Below are 21123 nucleotides of genomic sequence, written 5' to 3'. Positions count from 1 at the left end.
GAAACACAGAGAACTTGAAGGGAAAAAAAAACACTATAAGATTATTATTATTGTGAAAAAGTCCCTGACATAATGGAACAGATGCTGTCGCTGTAACTAAAGAAGCTGTGGTTCAGCTTGGGCCACTGCAGTCAAAAGGATTGTTATTTTCATCAGCACTGTCTGTTATGTGACCTCCCCACCCAGAGCAGCAGCAAGACCCCAACACTGAACAGAGCAGACATTATTAACAAGGCGTTGGATTGCAGCTTAAATAACCTGCGGTGTTAGGGATTTTCCTGTTGAATCACTTACCAGTTTCAGCCCCTATTACCAGTAAAATGGCATTTAAAAGAATTTAAAAACTGCTCTAGACCTAATCAGATTTAGCTTAATGCTGGGCACTGACAGCTTATTTGGATGCGCGAAAAGTGACATGTGACAAAGCTTCTAAAGCAGAAGACTGTAATTTAACAGTTAACCAATCAAAAATGTGATTTCAGTCAGGACAATCAGTGAGCAATCAGCAATCAGTGGTTATTTAAGCTTGTAAATAACCACTAAGGGTGGAGTGGGTCATTTACTAATTGGAGGGTTGGTGGTTTGTTTCCTGGCTGCTTCAGTCTACATACCAAAGTGTCCTTGGGCAAGATTAAACCATGAGTTGCTCGAGTTGAAAAGCATAATAAGAGCCAGTCTATTTATCATTCATTTAATTCTTTTTAATTTGGTGGCATTCTTCTAGGACCAGCAGCAAGACACTGCTTTAGTTAAAAACTTCATTAAAAGGAGGAGTTGGGGCCAAGATGGGTTGCAAAGGGGCTTGCAGGTAGTAGCCACTGTGGGTGCACTAAAGCAACTCAAATACTAAGCTCTATGTGAAGTTTTCTAAGAGGATTGGCTGAGATTGTCCCTGTGGCCAGCATTTTCAATCGGTAAATTGACTGAACAGGCAGAAGTGTCAGTGAAACATTTCATCTACACAAACAAAAGGCAAAAATATATTTGTTCCAGATATTTCTTCTGGGGGAGTTAGTTTGGACTGTGATGAAAGAAACCTCTGTTTTACTTGACAGTTATCTGACACTAATTCCTTTCAGCACTTTCACTTCTGCTGACATTTAATCTAATTTCAGCTGACACTCAGTATCCCTTTCACTTTACCAGATGAAGCACTTTAATCACACTGTTTAGATGCACTTTGTGTAACATCTGCAATGCATATCATGATAATAGGAAGGAACATTTACTGCTTTAGTTGATATGAAGCAATGACGGTTCATCATGTTTGATCCGATCACATCATGTATCATCAGCTCAGCTGTGACAGAGATTCTCCTGATTTGTATTCAGCAACAGTGGACTCATTGTTTTTGTCAGAAGGTAATGAGTAGGAGAACAAAGCCCACCAGTGATAGCTTCTCATTTACTTTTTATCAAATCGTACTCTTCTTGCCAAAAATTCATTTAATTAAAAGTGCTAATCTTTCAGCTTATGCCTCCAGGTAGACATGGAGATATGAAGTGACACGTAAGGCATTCCCCACTCCCACCACAGATTCTCTTCTAGCTCAGAGCAGCTTCTAGCTTGGGTTTGCTCAGCAGCTCTCGGCAGCAGGTTGGACGAGCAGGAAGTATGGGTGGATGAATGGAAGAAGTTTAGGAGATGTGCTAGATGTGGTCAGTTGGGTCAATTATGGCTGGGCAGCGAAGTGAGCGATTTCCCCTCGCTTCCATCTTTAAGTCAAACATCGACTCGGCTCCCCATCCATTGGGCACCGTTATTTTAACCAAAAATAACACTTAAATTACCAGTTGGATGGCTGGCTGACTGCCTGGCAGGGATTTCTGTCATTTCCAATGTAATTAGGGTGTAAGAGGAGCCAGAAGAGAGCCTGGCGCCAGGCTGAATAATACAGGCGAGGTGTAGGAGCACTGATGGATAATTTAACATGACTGTCCAGAAGTCAGCTACATTTTGCAGTACCTGAGTGCACTGCAGAAAGAATGTGTCATGTGTTCTTAAGTGAAAAATGTTAAAACAGACCGTCAGATTTCCATAACAATAATAAATCTTTGTTTACTTCTTGTTGTAGAAAAACGCTTTTATCTCTGATGAATTATGTGCAATGCTCATCGGGGCGCACCGGAGACAGAATTACTATTCATAGCATTCATATGAAATGATGTTTGCTGATAAGCTGCATTTTGCTTATTTATGTGTATCCCTCCTCCCCCGCAGATAATTTTCCGCAAGATCAGTGAGGTGAAGAAGGAGGAGGAGGAGAGACAGCGAGCGAAGAACGAGGTACAGCTCACCATCCCACAGGACCATCCTGTCCGGAAGCTTTTCCAGAAGTTCAAGCAGCAGAAGGAGCTCCGCAACCAAGGAGCCGCAGCTGCCTCGCAACTAGACCTGGAGAAGAACCAGCTGCAGGTGGAGCACCACCAGCACCTGCATCCCCACACCCTGCAGCTCGGCCACTCCAGTCTGCAGCACTCCCTGCCGCTCACCCTGCAGCGGCCCCTCACCTCCATGCAGAACGGGGCTCCACCCAGCAGCAGCGTTCTGACTGTGTCTCAGGTCACACCCATGCAGAGCTCTCTGGCTTACGGCCATCCCAGCGAGGCACCTGCAAAGCAGAACAACTGTGACATCATGGAGCTGCAGCCCAGTTCTGCTGGAGGGGGCAGCGAGCAAACTGTCAGGCTCAAAGTCAGCACCAGCCCTGCGCTTGGAAAGCCGGCCGCCAAGGCGAGTGGCTGGATGCGCCTCAAAAACAACATGGCTCCGGCGGAGACGAAGAAGGAGGGTCTTAACAACAATGTCAAGGCTGTTTCCGTGGAGATGCTCTCTCAGGACGGTAAAGGTCGGGAAACAGGGGGGAGCAGGGATGGAGAGGAAGGTGGGGTCTCCAGCAACAACCCACTTCGCAAAACGGACTCCTGTGACAGTGGAATCACTAAGAGCGAGCTGCGCATCGACCGGGCAGGGGAGCCGCGGACCCCAGCGGCAGTTACCCCACTTCTTCACAGCCCTCTTCCCGGAGGAGTGGGGTCCCCTCACTCTTTCTGCCCCATACCGGAACAGGCCCTGCAGGCTGCGTTGCACGAGACCCGGATGGAGCTCCGGGGGGACATCCAGACTCTGGGAGGCCGTCTGGGCGCCCTGGAGAGTCAGGTAGCTGAAATTATCAAACTGCTGTCGGATAAGAGACAGCCGTCCACGGGGGCGCCACCTGCCTCTGCCACGCCCAAAACCAAAATACAACGGCAAGACATTTTCACCGTCTCCAGGCCCGTTTCTCCAGACTCAGAGAAAGACGACGGGCTCTGAAGAGAGCTGAACCAGCGGTGCAGAGTGCGCACTGGACTAACAGAGATTATATTAACATTAGCTCTATCAATTCAAGGTTACTCTCATTTTTGGGCATCCTCTTGGACTCTCGTACACCGCTGGTCTCAATTCCAAATTGAAAAAAAAAAAAAACTGGCTTCTTGTTTGCACACTGATTTTTTTTGTCTCCAGGTGATGTGAGAGTCTTTACTCTCCAGTCACCCGGACTCTGGTTTCTTTTTGATTGTACATACCTCTCTATGCATGTCCAGCTGGATTCTGGCCTGCCAAAGAAACAACTACTAAACGTACTTATTGCCTGTATATTATGCAGTTGACTGCATGCAAATAAGATTCAAAGAGACATTTTATTGAGCTACACTGTACATATAAATATTTTTCATTGATGAATTTACTATGTGGACATTCAGGGTTTGCATACTAGTAGCACTATAAACATTGAATATCTCAAAGGGTTTACAGGCAGATGGATTGTGCATGGATTATTTATACATAGAGAAGTTATAAGGGGACAGAGGTTTTGTTTCATTTCTTTTGCCTGTCAGATGAAGCAGATGTGTGATTCTGTTCTCACGCCACAGAGATGCTCGGATGTGAGGATCAGCATCTGTTAAAACAGGGAGGGAAATTTCTGATATGTTTTTCTAATATATATATAATAATAATAATAATAATGATCATTGATTTCTATTTTTGATTACAGAAATGCCCTTGGCCTCAGTTTGATATGTAAACCCTGAAAAATGCTTGTTTTGTTTGAGCCCTCCTTGTGTCTATGCATCACTCGGGTACGCTGCCAGAATATTGTACCTTTGTAATCTCGTTGATGAATGATGTTTTTTGTTTAGTTTTCTTTGGGGTTTTTTGTTCCATTCCTCTGCATGAATCAGGGATGGCAGAATGCACTTTTGGGTAAAGTTGGGGTGACAAGAAGGCTTTGGGGAAATAACACAGTTCACGCAAAAGTCCACTCAGCACAGTGACATGTAATCCCACGGCCCCAGCAACACACACGGCAGTCTTAACCAGCTAGCGTCTCTCTGAAGCCTGCTCTGAATTCCATTAAGCAGCAACAGCTTTGCCTCAAAGCTAGCAAGTCATAAAAATGGAATAGTGTACTTTCTATGATATAATTTTTTGTAAAAAATCTGCATGTGAAGGAGCAGTTTTATGCTCCGCAGTACTTACAAATACACGTGTGAGAAGTGACACATTTGCTTCATGCATACACATGCAGTGTGAAGGCGTCTCGTGGTGTGAACCCTGAAGGCTCGCAAAGACCTTTTCTTCACACAAGGCAGATCAGTTGGTTTGTCAGAAGTCACAGTCTTTTCAGGTCCTCTGTGAATTGGACAATGTCCCTCCTCCTACCAGCGCTCATTCCCTGAAAAAACACACACACACTTTCAGAATCATATTTAATAAGACAATGATAAGAACACAAATGTACAGTAGCCATCATGAAAGTTTTATAAACATTTAATTATTTTCTGGTGGTTATATCAAATGAATAGCTGAATGAATAGTAAGTTAAATAGTTAACAGTAGTAAATATGCCAAAAAGTAAAGAATTAGATTCAAAACGGAGGATTTTGCAGTTTGTCCTCTGCACAGTGAATGGTTTGGTTTAAACACAAGAACCTGTTTTGATGCTGCTGCAAAGTATCTTCTAACAAGCACTTGGCGACAGTAGGAAGGAAAAACTCCCTTTTAGCAGGAAGAAACCTCTGGATGTTGCTTCCTCTGCCCAGGGAGCGACAGCCATCTGCTGCGACCAGTTGGGAGTGAAGGGAGGGCGACAGGACAAGAAAAAGAGATACTCCATTATAGGTTTTTGTCAAAAGAGTGGATGGGTGTGGAAACTGCTTCTGCAAGAAATCTAATGACATAAAAAGAAACACTTTTTAACCCTATGCCATAACCTTCCAAGCCATTCAGTCAATCCAGGCTTTGTTGACCCAAGGTTTAGAAATAGGGTTAAAAGGGATTCATGCCTATCATACAAGTTCTCTTGTAGATTTCCTGCTGCTGAAGGCTAAATCAGTCCTTAGAGGGAACCTGCATGCAATTATTTCTATATCATATTAAAATCAATCCTCTCAATATTTAGCCTCGCTTTACATCTTTGCTGAGCTTCTGATAAGCATAGATAATCTCTATCATCTCCCATGTGAACAAATAGGAGTACAAACCCTAAACATGTCTTCCAGGAGGCTGTTAGGAACAAGTCTTACCTCTTTGGATTCACATTAACCAGACTAATGCATCATATTGAACTTGATTGACTGTCAGAATGTCACACTGCTGATCCAGGAAATCTACAGACAAGACAAATTAGTAGCTTAGGCAACACCAAGGAGATGCATGCAAGTTCCAAAGCGATCGCCCTCCATTGTCGACATAAAACATGTAGTCTAGAAAGTGGTGAAATGTAATCAATTGTTACTCTATGGATGAATGTACACTGCTTGATTTGTAAAGTAGAAGTGACCAACAGAATTCTAACAAATCAGAACCTAGATGCCTTTCAGTGGTGCTATCGGCACCATGTCTTCTTTCTGTTCTCACACCTCATCTCTGCCCCCTTTGCGTGCCGTTAGGATTCACAGCAGAAATTTAAACCATCATGACTACACAAACTGATATAGTGACCATTTCAAAAGACATATATTGTGCTGTCTGATCTTGACTGACACCCATGCTTGAAAAATAACAAATTAAGGGATGTTTTGCTATAATTTTAATGAGCCCAGTTACAACTCTTGATTTTTATTCTGGAGAAACTTCACCAAAACAATTGTCATTTTTGGTGCAACAAAAACGAAGCATTTATTCAGAATGTTCCTGCCATTTTTCGTGATTATAGGTGTGAAGGCTCATTCAGATTCATTTCTCTCTGTTCTCTACAGACAGAAAAATAATGAGAAATTATAACTTTATGATGCTAATTGGCATAAAATCACAGTAGTCCGAGTTAGACATTAGATTTCTGTCACGACATGCTAATCAGGTTGTTCAATTTGGAAAGAATACAGTTTTAATGGCTGCAGTTATGCAAATGACAACATTTAATTTAAATTGGAAATTCATCCTGTCAGCACAGGCCCATTCCTTCTACCAACATCTTTTTTTACACTCACACTTGGTCACTTGCCACGGCGGGCCATATACTCTGTGCTTCAGGCCGCTAAGCAGATCCCCTGCTGGAATCAGCAGCAAGTGCCTTGCTCAGGGGAAACGCAGCAGCATTTTCAGTCAACTTGGCTCCAGTGATTGTTGCAGAAATCATCTTCAGTGATGGCTACCAATGTATGTGTGTAGTGCAAAACATGCCAGTGTGCTTCACGTCACTTAACAGTTGGAGTCAATATCACACAAAGCGAGATATTATAGTAATTATTCAAAGTATATCCATCAGGGGGTTTTCACATTGATCTCTTGCTTCAGCTTTGGACAAGAGATCTTGAAAACATCAAAACTCTCAAGTTAAATGCTACATTCCACATATTGGCTTGCGTATATTCAAAGTTCTCCAACTGAAGCTGTGAAATTCAGTTTAAGATCTGGTTTTGTTCACACTTTGCACTGTGCACGGTGAGACCTACCAAACAAGCTTATTTAGCCACAGTAACATAGTACAAGACAAAAATACACAGCGGTCATTAATGTTTGTGGATCTGCAGATGGTAGTGTGTGAAAGGGTTTTGTAGTTTGACCAACTGGGCATGACTCACTGTGGCTTTACCCCCACCATACGCTCAGCTACCAACAAAGACTCTTCTATGGAAATGTTAAAAGCTTTTTGGGAAACTAGGAAATCACTTACTGACACAGCAGGAGGAGGAGTGAGTGCAGCAGTAAAATTAATTCCTTAATAGCTCTCAGAAAGTACCAAACATCCCAGACTTTTTCTCTTCTTAAGTCTAGGGAGAATCTGAAAGACGTGTTTTGTCGGATGTTATCATATTAGAATTTATAACAAAAATAAAGCCACAATACAAGACAAGACAAACTCCTTAGAAAGGGATCATTTCTTTACATTTGTGGCTATGGAGGAGTCTAATATGTTTTCACAAAAAGACATGAGATCAATGTCACATACTCGTGTTTGGAGTATATCATATGCTGTTTTTCTCTACCTGACGGAAAGATTTTCCTCCCAGACAAATACAGCACGTGCTAAAAAAAAGAATTAGAGTACTTCCTTAACCTAAAAGTATCACGTTAGGGTCAACTTTTCACCCAGAACATCACCTATAATTGATTCAAAAATGTCTTCTTAAAATTATTCAGTGCAATAAAATATGTGTTAGAATAAAAATCCATTAAGCAAAGAGTACAATGTATCAAACAAAACTAAAATGTGTATTTTTATTTTTAAAAAAACCCACATTATTCATACCCCAAATAAACAGCTTGGTTTCATTTATAACTGACTTGTTCAGGATCTCTTGCTGTCACTAAGTAGCATTGCTTTTCAATGCGAGGGGTTAAAGAATGTATTTTATAAACACTTAAATGCCACTTTTTTAGATACACTTGTTCAACTGCTTATTAACAAAATATCTAATCAGCCAAACTCATGGCGGATCCTCAATGCATGTGGGCACATAGGGATGGTCAAGGCGACCATCTGAAGCTCAAAGTGAGCATCAGAATAAGAAAGAAAGGTGGTTTAAATGAGTTTGATAGTGACGTGTTTGTTGGTGCTAGACGCGCAGGTCTGAGGCTTTCAGAAACTGCTGATCTACTGAAAGTTTCCCACATAGCCATTACTAGGGTTTGCTGATGAGAGAAAAATAGCCAAGCTATATCGAGCTGATAGAAAGGCAACAGTAATAATCACTTGTTACAACCCAGGTATGCTGATAAACATCTCTGAATGGACAACACATTGAACCTTGGAGTAGGTGTAAGCATGGATTCATCCTACCTTGTATGAATATTTCAGGCTAATAGTGGTGGTGGAAGGATGTAGGGGGTATTTTCTTTGCACATTTTGGGCCCTTTAGTATGAATATAGCATCATGTTAATGTCAACACTCTACCTGTGTTGTTGCTGACTGTGTCCATCCCTTTATGATCAGTGTAGCCATCTCCTGACGGCTGCAGGATAACGGGCTATGTCACAAAGCTAAAAAAAATGGAAGATGATCTCAAACTGCTCTGGTGAACGCAACAGTGAGTTCATTGTACTCAAACGGCCTCCACAGTCATGTTTGTACTCGTTCCAAATGGAGTTCAAATTAAAATAAACAGTGTCATTAAAATTTAGCTTTACCAGGAAGAGAATGTGTGATTCATAGTGGTCAGAGTGTCAACCCAAACCGCTGCAAAAGTGCTAATCAGATCAATCCACCATGAAGGTTTCTTTTTGTAATTTTTCATTAAAAATCATATATTGGTCGATGTGTTCTCTATAAACAGACACATATTGACTTTTTATAGTCTCCTTATAGTCCAGGTACTACAGACCTACTGAGGGTCTGAGCACAGTCTGGTTTTATGCAGGTAAACATGGAGTCAACAGCATAAGATGAGCTGCATCTCAAATGCACCTTAAATGCAGTTTAGAAACCATCAGCTGCCATTTAATGATGGTTTTGCTTTTTGCAAGTTCTTAAAAACTTACTTGCATTTTGTAAACAATGCAAACAATGATCAGCAGACGGAACAGGAAGTCTTGGCCTGGATGCAAACTTCAAAATATTGGTTTCCAATTGGTTGTCTGTTTTTCACGCAGCAGCAAGTCTTAAGACAAGACTGTGAGCACCTTGGAAGTGCTAAGTAAGATAAGTTTGAAGAAGTAACCCTAAATTTTGCATTAGCAATACTGCTATTCTGTCCTCAGACATAAAAATCATCCCCTGAGTAGTTGCAGTACATGATGAGGTGCAGGACAGGGGGCTCACAGGAGAACTTGCAGCACTGGATCGAGTTTGAGAGCTTTCCTGTCAGCGAATTTACCTGAAACTTTACGGCTTGTCTGAGGAGAAACAGCAGCGTCCTCGTCCTCGGCTTTATTAATTTGACAAGCGAGTGAAGGGCAACTCTGTGATCTGAGGCCTGTATACACACAGACACACACACCTACACACACACCTTTCAGCACAGGATTTTTCGGCTTTGCCGCTTGAATGTACAAACCCCCCTCCAACCCCACCCCCACTCCAAATACTGTCCCTTCTCTGTGCTCTGAGAATTTCTTCTGGAGTAGGGATGGAAGTTTTTCCCGTCTCTCTTCTTTTCTTTTTATTTCTGAAAAAAATATTTTGCTTTTCTCTACTTTTTGGAAGCGTCCCTTTTCTGTGTCTTTTGCCTTGAACCTGATAGGAAGTCCTGCTCTGTCTCACTTCCTTTTCCTATGAGCACCTTGGTTTTTTAGTTTTATTATTTATTTATTTATGTTTTGTCATTTTGGGTCTCCTCCACCTTCACCCTTCTGATCCTCCATTCTCTCTCCCTTCTCAATGATCCCCACTCACATAACTGCAACTGCTCCCATAAGCATGTTGATGAAGCACCGTCTTCTTTGTCGTGCCAACTGACTGACAAACCACAAACGCGCCAATCTTGGGATGGGCGGGCAGGACAGAGGGGCCTCATTTATTAAAATTATCCTTTGGTTTGTATTTGATTCTGCATAGTGCGTCCGAGATGACTCAAAAATAAATGGAAGTCATTTCTCGGAGAGTGATAGAATTGTTTTTTATCTTTTCACTTATCGACACAACCTGCAGACTTTTTTCACCTGAATTAATTTTTCATCAATCTCACCTTTAGCTCAAACTTTGGATCCTTTTAATAAATGGGGCCCACTAGAAAAGCTTTTCTATTTTTTTTTCTGCTGGAATGTTTTCAATTTCTACTGTATTGTTGAAGCAGTGGTATGACACAGCACTGGATTCCCACACTGACTCATGTATTGTTTTGCAGTTGCACACCTAAACTGTAGTGTCAGAATAATAAACATCCGTCTGGGATACTCTCGCTGGGCTTCCTGTCTGGTTCTCTGTTTTCAGTGAGAGCTTCCTTTGCACTCATCTTCCAAAACAAGCATTAATGAATCAATGATCTTTTGCTTTTTGACACCTAAAAGGAGTTCAAAGAACCTTATTGAGCTGTGGTGGCTAAAAGCATAAAAAAGATTAATTGTTTTCCTAAAACTGTTTTTTTACCCATGTTAAAGTCAAAGCCACTTCCCCACTACCTTAGCAAGACTCAGACAGATTTCATGAAACTAGGCAGAGAGGGGTGGCATGAGAAAAGGAACGATTAAAATACACTTTGTGGATAAAGGTTCTGGGCCACCTGCTGTACACATACACATACTGAGGCGTGTATGCACTGCACTCACTTTACGTAAGTTTCCGAGGTCTGAGTTCCTGTAACTTTCATTTCCATATCTATGGCGACGGTGTGGTCCCTGGCTCAGCTGCAGGGAAGGGTTGGTGCAATGAGCTCAGGGGGCAGAGCCAGGCAGGTGGGTCAACATGGGGTGATGATGGAGCTGTTTTTAGTGACGCTGGAGTGGAAAGGAATGAGGTCAGAACGTGTACACAACGCTGGATCTGTCCCACCTCTTCCTGGTGGGACATGCCCGGAACACCTCGCATACTTGTCAGGTGCCCTAACCACCGTGGATACATGTACAATGTTCCTGAATAAGTTTTTTTGGGGGGGACAAACAAAATAAAGTTTTGATCAAAAATGTTTTTTCCCTTGATATTTATTACATTCAAAGGACTTTTACTAAACAATGAAACAAATGCTACACATGTACTATACCCACATAAATAAATAAAAAATAGCTCTAGTCAAAATTACATCACGTATATTAAAATGGGTTTCAATAGGGCAAATAACAAAAGCCTGCACTTAGACTTGTTTTTAAAGTAAGTTTAAAGAGTACAAGGAAAACTACATGAGTATATAGAAAATACAACACTGCCTGGAGAGCGAACTGCGTTGGCGGAGGTTTGCACCCTCAGAGTACTTCTTGTTTACACCTGTGACAGTGATAAAAACATCTGAATTCAAAGATTTAAAGGAGTCTTCCAATACTATGTATGTTAGCTGAAATGGCTCTTTGAATGGACGCTTCAGTATCAAAGCACAAATCAGTTTCCTGATTCCAATCACTTCTTGTAGTTCAGTTCAAAGTTTCCTGCTCACTGAACGTAAACTTTACATGCTTTTTTCCTCAGCTCAGATTTGAGCTGCTGTTTTCAAAGCATTTCAGTTGTACAACAGAAAGTGAAGGCATTGTTCATTCGGCTTAATGGACATTGATGATTCTGACTCACTGTGTTCACTCTTGTTTCTTCAAGCTGTTACTTTCATTTCAGCACAAACGTCTGCTGACCGATAGCACTGCTCATAGGCTTAACAACTCAGCAGCACCTTGTTTATGACTAAGCTGTCAGCTTATGATCGTTGCTGTAGCATTCACAGTCTTTTAATAGTCTATCAATGAGGAAGTCACGTACTGTGATTCACCACTGAGATGGAAATTTCGCTCTCAGTTGCCAGATAGGAGCTGTGTTGCTTATTGGCAGTAATCATAATGATTCACTATAGTTCACTTTGAAAAGTTATTGGTAGAATTATTCATTCGTGTGGAGAACACCTGTAACACTTGGCATGCTACTTCTACATGTCAGTCGAACTGTTGGCATTATTCTATGTGCATCAGTTGCGTGCAAATAAACAAAGCATGCAGTGAGGATACTGGACACAAATCTGGCTCCTGGTTTCTTTAACAAACACAAAAAGAAGTGTACTTTTGGCAACACAGTGCACATATCCATTGGGTTTCCTGCATAAGCTCTAAACTGTGATGGGCCCTATCAAAGCATATAGCACAACTAGAGGTCAAAAACTGTCATCCTAAAGCTATGATTGAACAGTTACTGCTCAGGGGAGCAGTTTAGCAAATGACTGGATTTATAGATGTTATGTTCACTAAAGATCTGCACTTATGTTAGATTGTTTTCTGTGTTCCTTATTTGTATATACCAAAATAATACAGAGAACTTTAAATCTCACACAGAACTCTACTTATTAACTTGGACGTGTTACCCTGAGAAAACACCAGCTGATCGCACCCTCTTAAGACAATGCTGGTGATTCCAACAGATGCATCCCAGAAGCGGTTCTATAATTAAAATAACACAAACAAAATAACACACAGAAAACAAAACCAAAAATGAATCCACATAGTGCTGCATAAAGAATGCACGCAAAGGATATTTTATGTGACATCCAAAGACACGCACCTAAATTATTCCTGAGGTTTGACTACAACTTCACTTGAAGTTTTTCCACGTCATGAAGAAATTGTGCTGTAGAGATCCAGAACCTTACGTTTTTTGGTCTATGCTATAAAAAATAAAGAGAAAACATCTTTAATCCAGTGAAAACAAAACAAAAACACCCTTGAAATTATTTGTGAATTTAGAAAATGTCTTATTTTGTACACCAACCAATAAATAAATAAATGAACTGATGGTGAATATATGTAAAAATAAACCTGCTTTCCTCGTCAGTACAAAGATTGTAAAAAAAGAAGAAGGTGAAAATACAGTTAAACATGCAAACTTTATGCTGTCACTGGTGGAAATTTCCAAATTTTCAAAGTCAATGAGAAACACCAGTTTGAAGGTTATTTTCAGCATGAGAGAACAACTTTTTGTGACCTCCGTTTACTTGTGACTTGCTGAAATTTAGATCTGAAGGATAATTCATGCAGATGCTACTTGCATGGAGGAGAGAAGGTTAAACTTATTCACTTATTTCTGAACTTTAACAATGAAAATTTCTCCACAGGTTCCAATTCTTATTACACTTGCTGCTCCGCCAGACGTCAGATATAGAATTTGGAAACTTTGAGTCTCTTTATCGTGTCCCGCAGCTTAACCTTTTTAAGCATTTGCTCATCTCCCTCTTCTCAAACTCCACCTCGTCCTCCTGCAATTGCATTTTTTTCAATTTCTTTCTACCTGAGATAATCTAAGCGGATCATTGTAATGTGAAATAATCTCAAGTCCCAGTTTAACACCACAAAATCTCATTAAGGTGCTCAAAAACATCAGAGGTGTGCAGAGACTTTGGATGTTGAAGCCGCTGCTGTGATTTTGGATATTTTAGCAGGAAAAAAATTTGTTGTTGTTGTTTTTTAACATCTTTAAATGTATTTTTTTTCAGCCTCCCTTTCCATCTAATAATGCGTCCAGCTAATCTGATCAGACATTTTTCTGTCATGGACCATTATGAGGTGATGGGCTCTGAATCTCCACAGCCAATTACCTGCAGGCACCAGAATTATCACGGTTAGTTTCCCGTGGATGGTGAGCAATGACGGCGAGCCAGAGGAAACACAGAGGAGGAATTAGCCTGTCAAGGCTGTGCCGTAGCCCCAGCAGGCCCACCTGCAGCTCTGCCTGGACACAGAAACCTCTGCTGATTCCAAAAGTTAGAGCTGAGCCCCGTTTTGGTGCCAAGATTGAGCACATGCTTATCCCCATTAGTGTCTCCTCACTGCTCCTGAGAATAGAGAAGAGGAGACACACTCTTTTACCCAAACTGACACCCATCAGCTCCGGATGTGCCAGTGGAATCTCTTGGAAAACATTTTTAATTGCTGCTGGTGGGAAGTAGACGTGCGAAAGGCTGTCTCTCAGTTTACAGTCGACGAGTTACAGCAGTTTGAAGTAGAGGTGCTTTTAAAACTCATTTACTCCAGAATTGCTTCTTTTTTAGTGTCAGTCATAAAGTGTTGGTGTTTTGGTGCCTCTCTCTGTGTGGATCAACAACTTTTGAGGTAGTTAAATTCAGTATTTTTAAAGGTATTCTCAATGCCAAAACAACGTTACCTTTAAATTCACAGGATATGGTAGTTTTTTGGTGCAGAAACATTATCTTTTTGTGTCTAATGTGGAGAATTTCATCTGAGGAGAGGGAATTGCATTTTTAACTCAGTGTATTCCTAGTGCCAGTCCCAAACCTGGATAAATGGGATGGGTTGTGTGAGGAAAGCCATGCAGGTCATAAAGAATGAAATTTGTTCAGGTGACAGACTTTAACTGGAATGTTTACCACAATCCTGGAGAGGAAGATGATACCTGATATATACAGAAGAAGTGTAATGGTATCGACTGATGTCCAGAGCTGTATGGGATAGAGTGAGATGGAGCAAGATGATCCACTGTGGCGATCCTTAAAGTGAGAAGAAGAAAAGGAAGAAGAATAATGTATGTTTAGGTTTTTAGTTGTTGTTCTTCCAGCAGCACATTTAAAATGAGTCATAACCTGGGTGTGAATTCATTTCAAACTGTTATTGTTCTCTGGCTCATTCAATATCAGTGGATCATGCAGTGAGAGTTTTATACTTGTTTAACTTTTTAAAATATTAAAAATGTTGAATGAGATATTACGATTTAGTTGGTGGTGGTAGCAGTTGTAGTGGGTAGTGGTTCATTAACATTTAAATCCCAATGATTGAAGTTTAATTTTAGCAGCGTGGTGTCTGCTACTGCAGGAAATCACTAAGCAGAGAAAGATGAAGCATTCTGGTTTTTACAAAGCATGTCTTTTTTCAAGTTAATTCTTGACACTGGAACAATCAGTTCAACAAATAGAAACTCATGGTTCACTCAAGAACTTTGGCCTAGATATTACAGTCCATCATTTGCAAATAATGTAATGATGAGCTTCATGAACTTCAAATGATCCCAGTTATTATCTGTTGCTTTTGTTGTAAGTAGCCAGCTGATGTGTCTTCCTCTTTGGATTTTGGGGGCAAACCCATCACGGCCCCCATGATGATGCCTCTAAAAACCTTCTCAAGTAAGAGAAAATCTAGAAGGGAAGGTTGACACGTCACGTGGTTACTTGCACAAAAAGTAACGAATATTAACTATGATATTTTTGTACAATCTGAGTTCAGCCACCGCTGCTTTTCTAATTCATTTAAGAACTCAAAGCAACTTATGCAACATGCCTCATTCCCCCATTCACACCACCACTTTGTTTTTTATACAAGTGCTTTCTATCTGACATCCACACACAATAGTACTCTGATGAGAGAGCAACTTGTTCCTTGCTACAGGCAGAAAACTTTCACATTAAAAAACAAAATAGAAATCAATAGGATCATGTTGTTCCCCTTCATCTCAACCAGGTCAAACACTCAGTCTTTTAAGGAGGAAATTCAAATTATGTAAGAGGACCACATGAGGAAGAAAGTGTCTCTCCTTATCCAAGCCTTCCACAAGACTGCACAGTCCCAATCATATAAATCAAAAAGTGCATGAGGCAGACTATTGAAGCTATCCAAATAGCTGTAAAATATAAAGACTTTTAATCATCAGAGGTTTATGTCTCAGCTCATTTGATCAAAAGTCTGTCATCTCGAGACAAACACTGCTTTGATACCAAACAGATGCCCAAAAGCATCATGAGAATGAAACACTTTAATCCAGACAGGAGACAACAGTCACGTTTTAGTTGCTGTCAATATCAGAGAAAATACCACAGTTTGAGTCGGGTTTAATACTGTAACATACAGTATTGAATCCTTTATGAGAAATTAGAAGATTGGATTGTTAATTTCACAAAGGTCTCCCCAGAGGCTACCTCATTAGATTTAAAATTGAATCTGGTCTCGGCTACTTCAACTCGCGCAACCATAAAAGATCAATTGACTATAGAGAAAAATAATCTATGTTGTTTGAGTCTGTAAATTAAATTCTCATATTTTGACTTTGACCTGATATCCTGACAGCTTGTTATTTCCACAAGTAAACGACAATACCTTGATTTTTCCCCCTAAGCTGTCATTACCATGATCATTAGTGGATAAATGTAAATGAAGACAGGCTATAATTTTTTTAGCTACAGCTATAGAGAAGTAGCTATTGGCACAACTTTCATTTACTCCTCAGCATTACCATGAGCTGACTGCCTCCATGTCACACCGCAATAATTTATGGCAACACAAAACACGAACAACAACCACTACCAAAATGAAACAGGAAGTGAGACACAACGATATTACAAGAGAAACAAGGACCAAAACTCACACTTAAACAATTTGTTACAGAAAGAGAATAAACTGAGGGCTTCACCCTCGTTGCATGAGCCAAAGTTAAAAAAATAAATAAATTATGGAGCCAAAAATTAATATTTTAGGAGAACTTTAAACACTGAGGCATGCAAACCTACATAGAGCCCAAACCTGTAGCCTTATAACGGCCAAGAACCTAAACTGTCTTTGATTTGTTGGGTGATTATTAGAAGAAGACACACAATCACTGTGACACTGTGACTGTAGATTAAGGTTTTTGTGCTTCAAATGTTAGGCGTTTTTCACAAAATGTGTTAATTTTAATTATAGTTTGACTATAAGTTGCTATTCCTGAAGTTTTTCTTTCAAGACGACATCGCTAACGAGCAGACCGAAGTCTCTATAATAAGAATGATAAAGTGTGTGTGTGTGTGTGTGTGTACTTTACTGTAGTTTATGGTCTGTACGTGCTCTGGCTCTACATGTAAGGACTTCTGTCTGATTTCAGAATGTTACATCATCAAGACAAAGTGGAAGCAAAGCAGACTGGAGGGATATCCAACATCTAAGGCCTATCACCCCGCTGAGCCATCATCACCACAATCACACTATGACTGTACTCCACAGGCTCTGCTGAAACATAACTTATGCTAGTAAAACATATTTTGTAAGCGTGGAGAGACGCACGTGAAACTTTCAGTGTTATGCTAGGCTAATCTTTCCCTGCAATGTTTGCTGCAGGAAATATAACTGCTAGCATCAAAGTAAACAAATTAAGGGTCAACAAATGAAAGGAAACACACTTTGAACAAGAGCGGTGAGTTTTTGTTGAGTAACACTTAAGATTAATGTATACTATACTATATGTACTACATATAGATGCATGCATGGTTAATTCAGTATCAAATACCACGATACAAAGCACAACAGATGACTGTAATAACAATGTGAAATAATTAGTTACATTTCTAAATTTGTAACTCGGTTTACGGCTCCCTTTTTAGTGAAGCAGTTAATGAATAAACAAGACTTTAATGAAAGTAAAACTTCATAGCGCGCCTTTAGCACTGAACTCTATAAATCTTTATCTTTGCAAAGAAGATAAAACGAGTTTTTCATCATATTTCAGCAAACTCAGAGACTGAGCAGCCTGCAGTTTATTACCATAGTTAAATTACAGTTGTTGAGCATAGACTTAAACTACTGAGATTTAATTTGTACAACTAATTAAACTAAATCTATTAACTGTCCACATGGTTATATAATAGGCCTGTTTTAAATGGCACTTTCATGGCTATATGTTGTGATTTATATACTAGAATTATGTATTTTTTCAGTTTATTTTCATCTATAGTTATTTTTTTGCCATCTCATGCACACATTGTTCCAACAGAGGTGTTGATATATACAGTCTGTGACGACGATTATCAACATTTGCACCTCTGTGTGAATATGTGCTGATTGCTGACTGAATGGGATTATGCAATGCCTAACCCAGTGGTATAGCGGCAGTTGTAGTGTTATATTTTTATATCTTACTGAGGAGGCGGGCGTGTTGTGACCCCCATCACAACCCCTCATAGTGATATTATACCTCAGTGTTATTTAAAGCTGAAAGCCTTACAGATTGCCAACTGGATACAATCTCCTTTAATATAATAAGTGGGATGGTGAGAAGGAAAAAAAATACAGTAATCACTGTATTACAAAGTAATCTCTGTGTATATTGAAAACTATATATATATATATATATATATATATATATATATATGCAATGCATATTTCAATGCAGCCATTTACCAGGAGAAGTTAGAGCACTTCATGTTTTCACAACCTTATGGAGGTCCTGATTTTCTTTTCCAGGAGGACGTGTCCATGGATCCTAGTACCAAATGGTATTTCACTTTGTATTGTGTGTAATGAATATTGAATATATGAAGGTTTAACTCTTAGGATTAAATTATGACAAAAAAAAAAAAAAACGGTATATAACAACAAACACCCACAGCAGACTCCACACTTACAATTTATAATGAACTTTTATTGTATAAGTGGTTAAGGAAATGGATGGAAGGTTTCTTAAAATAGAAATACTCCAAATATAAAGGTGCTCTCTCTTGAGAACCAAATAAGTCGTCACTGTCTTCAATTGTTGTTTCTTGGCCAGCAAAAAGAAAATATAGCGTTCAATCATAACACCTCTGTCTTATTACATGCCATTGGTAATAAAGGCTGTAAAAATCTCAGTGAGAATATGCCTCAAAAGAAATGTTATCCAACAAAGATACTCTTCCTAAGATTTATCCATCATATTCACAGGGATCCTCAATCTTCATGTCCCTGCAGGAACTGCTTTATAATTCATAACCCCAGCAGCTACCTGTCAGACTGTTACTACTAAGGCAATGGAGAAGGTGCCCTTAAGGCTTGAATGCAAAACCTACTCAGCTGCCCTTAATTTCAAACTACTGTTTATTAGTGAGACGCACTGCTTTTATTCTAGACAGCTATGTTTACATAGCCTGGCAGGAGGCTTCTTTCCGATTGGCCAGAAAGTTGTCAATTAGGGATCACAGCTGCCAGGGTGTTAATATTTAATATTTCAAATGCCTTTGAGTACTAATTCAGTGTGTGTAAGGGGGTTTAATTTCATTATGTTATGCAAAAACTGTTTTTTGATCATAGAGCACAACAAAAATAGATTCTTTTTAAAGTGTGCTGTTTTGGGAATTGTCTGTAGTCCGCTCTCTAGTTTGATAATCTTGTCATTTCACGTTATTCATTTTGTTTGAATGGCTGAAAACATCTAAGAGCGATTCAAGCGATTTAGACTTCTAGAACCAAGTTATTTAATTTGCTTTTTCCATCATTTATCCAAAATAAATTTATATGTTCTGCTAGATGACATTTCTAACAAGTGAGTCTGTGAAGGTTCTCTTGCTTCTCGGATGAGAGGTGAAACGTCTTCAAGCAACTTCAAGAAGTCCAGACGCTTTTCTTTGCAAGCTCCTTTGACTTCTAACGACTTCTCTTAAGAGAGAAAATACACTGACCCTTACTGGAGCAACACACATTACTGAAAAATGAAAAAGACCTATGAATATAACATAGAAGGTGCCCCCAAATGCTTATGCTAGTTTGTTCCTGCACTTTCTTGCTACTGGGTGTAACTTTTTATGAATTAGCAAAGAGTCATGCAGCCAGAGAAACACCCAGCTACCGTCTGCATGGTAGCTAGCCGATCATCCTTCACTCCCCTGGCTGCCCACCCCAAATTTTACTCCACTGCTCTTCTTCAAGTTTCTTAGTTGTCACGGACCCGGCTCTGGAGGACTTGGGGGTCCGTGAGCAGTGGGGACTGTTGTTGTTGTTGTGATTATTGTTATTATTTGGGGTCTGTGTCGTCTACTGTTCTCTGTCCACATTGGTATGTAGGGTGTGTGTGTGTGTTTGCTTCTCCCCCTCTCTCCTCGGGGCTGTTTTACGGAAGTGCGCGCCGTGGGAAAGGCGTGACCTGGCGACTGTCGTCATCGGGAGTCCCTCGCTGTTGCCGGCCCACCTGCAGCTGATTACCTGCTCAGCTGTTGGTAATCATCCCCCCCCCCCGGCTAGACAGAGGTATTTAACCTGGGCGACAGTCGACGTGGGATTATTACTCCTAATTGGTATAGTCTGTGCGAGACGTGTGTTCTTGGTATTCGGCTAGCGTGTGGCTAATTGTGGATTTTCCTTCTTCCTCCAGGAGAGTCGACCGAAGAAGCGAGTTGGGGAGCACACACACTAACGGAGCTACAGCACGGGACGCACTGGGAGCAAGGGACGAGCACTATTGGCAAATTGCACTTTTGAGTGAATTGTTGGACTTACCTGTTGGCAGAGATGGGCAGTAACGCGTAACGCGTTACTGTAATCTGATTACTTTTTTCAAGTAACGAGTAAAGTAAGGGATTACTATTGCAAAATCGGTAATTAGATTACCGTTACTTTCCCGTAGGAACGCTGCATTACTGCGTTACTAAAACCGTGATTTTTTTGCGAGAATGTCTCATGACAGTGACGTAAGCGAGTGCGCCGTTGGTGACAACAGCTGTGTGCAGATCAACAGTGGATCATATATCGAGTGCGGAGAGAGTATGAGCGTGCAGCGTTTAAAGCGTGGAAGTACTGACCTTACTTTGAGTTTGATTCCATAAAAAGTGACAAAAACATTAGCGTCCATTAGCATCGTGCGTGGGAAGAAAACTTTTTACAGCAAAAAAAAAACCTCGAAACTTCCAAACAAGCACCGAGTGCACAACGACGTAATGGGAAATTCACAGAGAAACTCGCGGATTCTTCAACTGACCGCTGCGGCACACCTGCACCAGGGTAAACCTCCGCCTACCCCACTCCTGCTTTACAGGTGAAAATAGAGCAACAGGACCGCTGAGTCTTTGACTTTATTTATTTTCTGCTGTGTTTTACTTGCATCTATTTGAAAGACTGAGTGTAAACACACAAAAATATTTTATTTTATGTGCTGGAATGTGCAGAAAATAGGTTTAAATGTTAAACTAATTTATTCAAGTCAGAGAATGGTGCATATAATTAAATTTTTGCTTGATGCATAAAGTTAAAAGATTAAAACTGATAAAACTAGTTACAAAAAGAGACTTTTCCATTTGATTACATTTTGTATGATGGATTATGCAGAAAAAGTAGAATTGGGCTGAAAGATCTA

The 21123-nt window shown here is 40.2% G+C and overlaps 1 protein-coding gene across 2 annotated transcripts in view; it reads left to right on the top strand.

The window, feature by feature from the left end:
- kcnh5b (potassium voltage-gated channel, subfamily H (eag-related), member 5b) overlaps positions 1-8473 on the top strand; it is a 177646-nt gene extending 169173 nt beyond the window's left edge. For both annotated transcript variants that reach the window (XM_040041721.1, XM_040041720.1), the window contains exon 13: positions 2222-8473. In XM_040041721.1, coding sequence (XP_039897655.1) covers positions 2222-3316 — 1095 coding nt within the window. In that variant the 3' untranslated portion in view covers positions 3317-8473. The remainder of the gene's footprint in view (positions 1-2221) is intronic.
- The last annotated feature ends 12650 nt before the right edge of the window (positions 8474-21123 follow it).

Source organism: Simochromis diagramma, unplaced genomic scaffold (genome assembly GCF_900408965.1).
Source record: "Simochromis diagramma unplaced genomic scaffold, fSimDia1.1 OVJJ01000304.1, whole genome shotgun sequence".
NCBI lineage: Eukaryota > Metazoa > Chordata > Actinopteri > Cichliformes > Cichlidae > Simochromis > Simochromis diagramma.
This window is presented reverse-complemented; position numbering and strand designations above follow the sequence as displayed.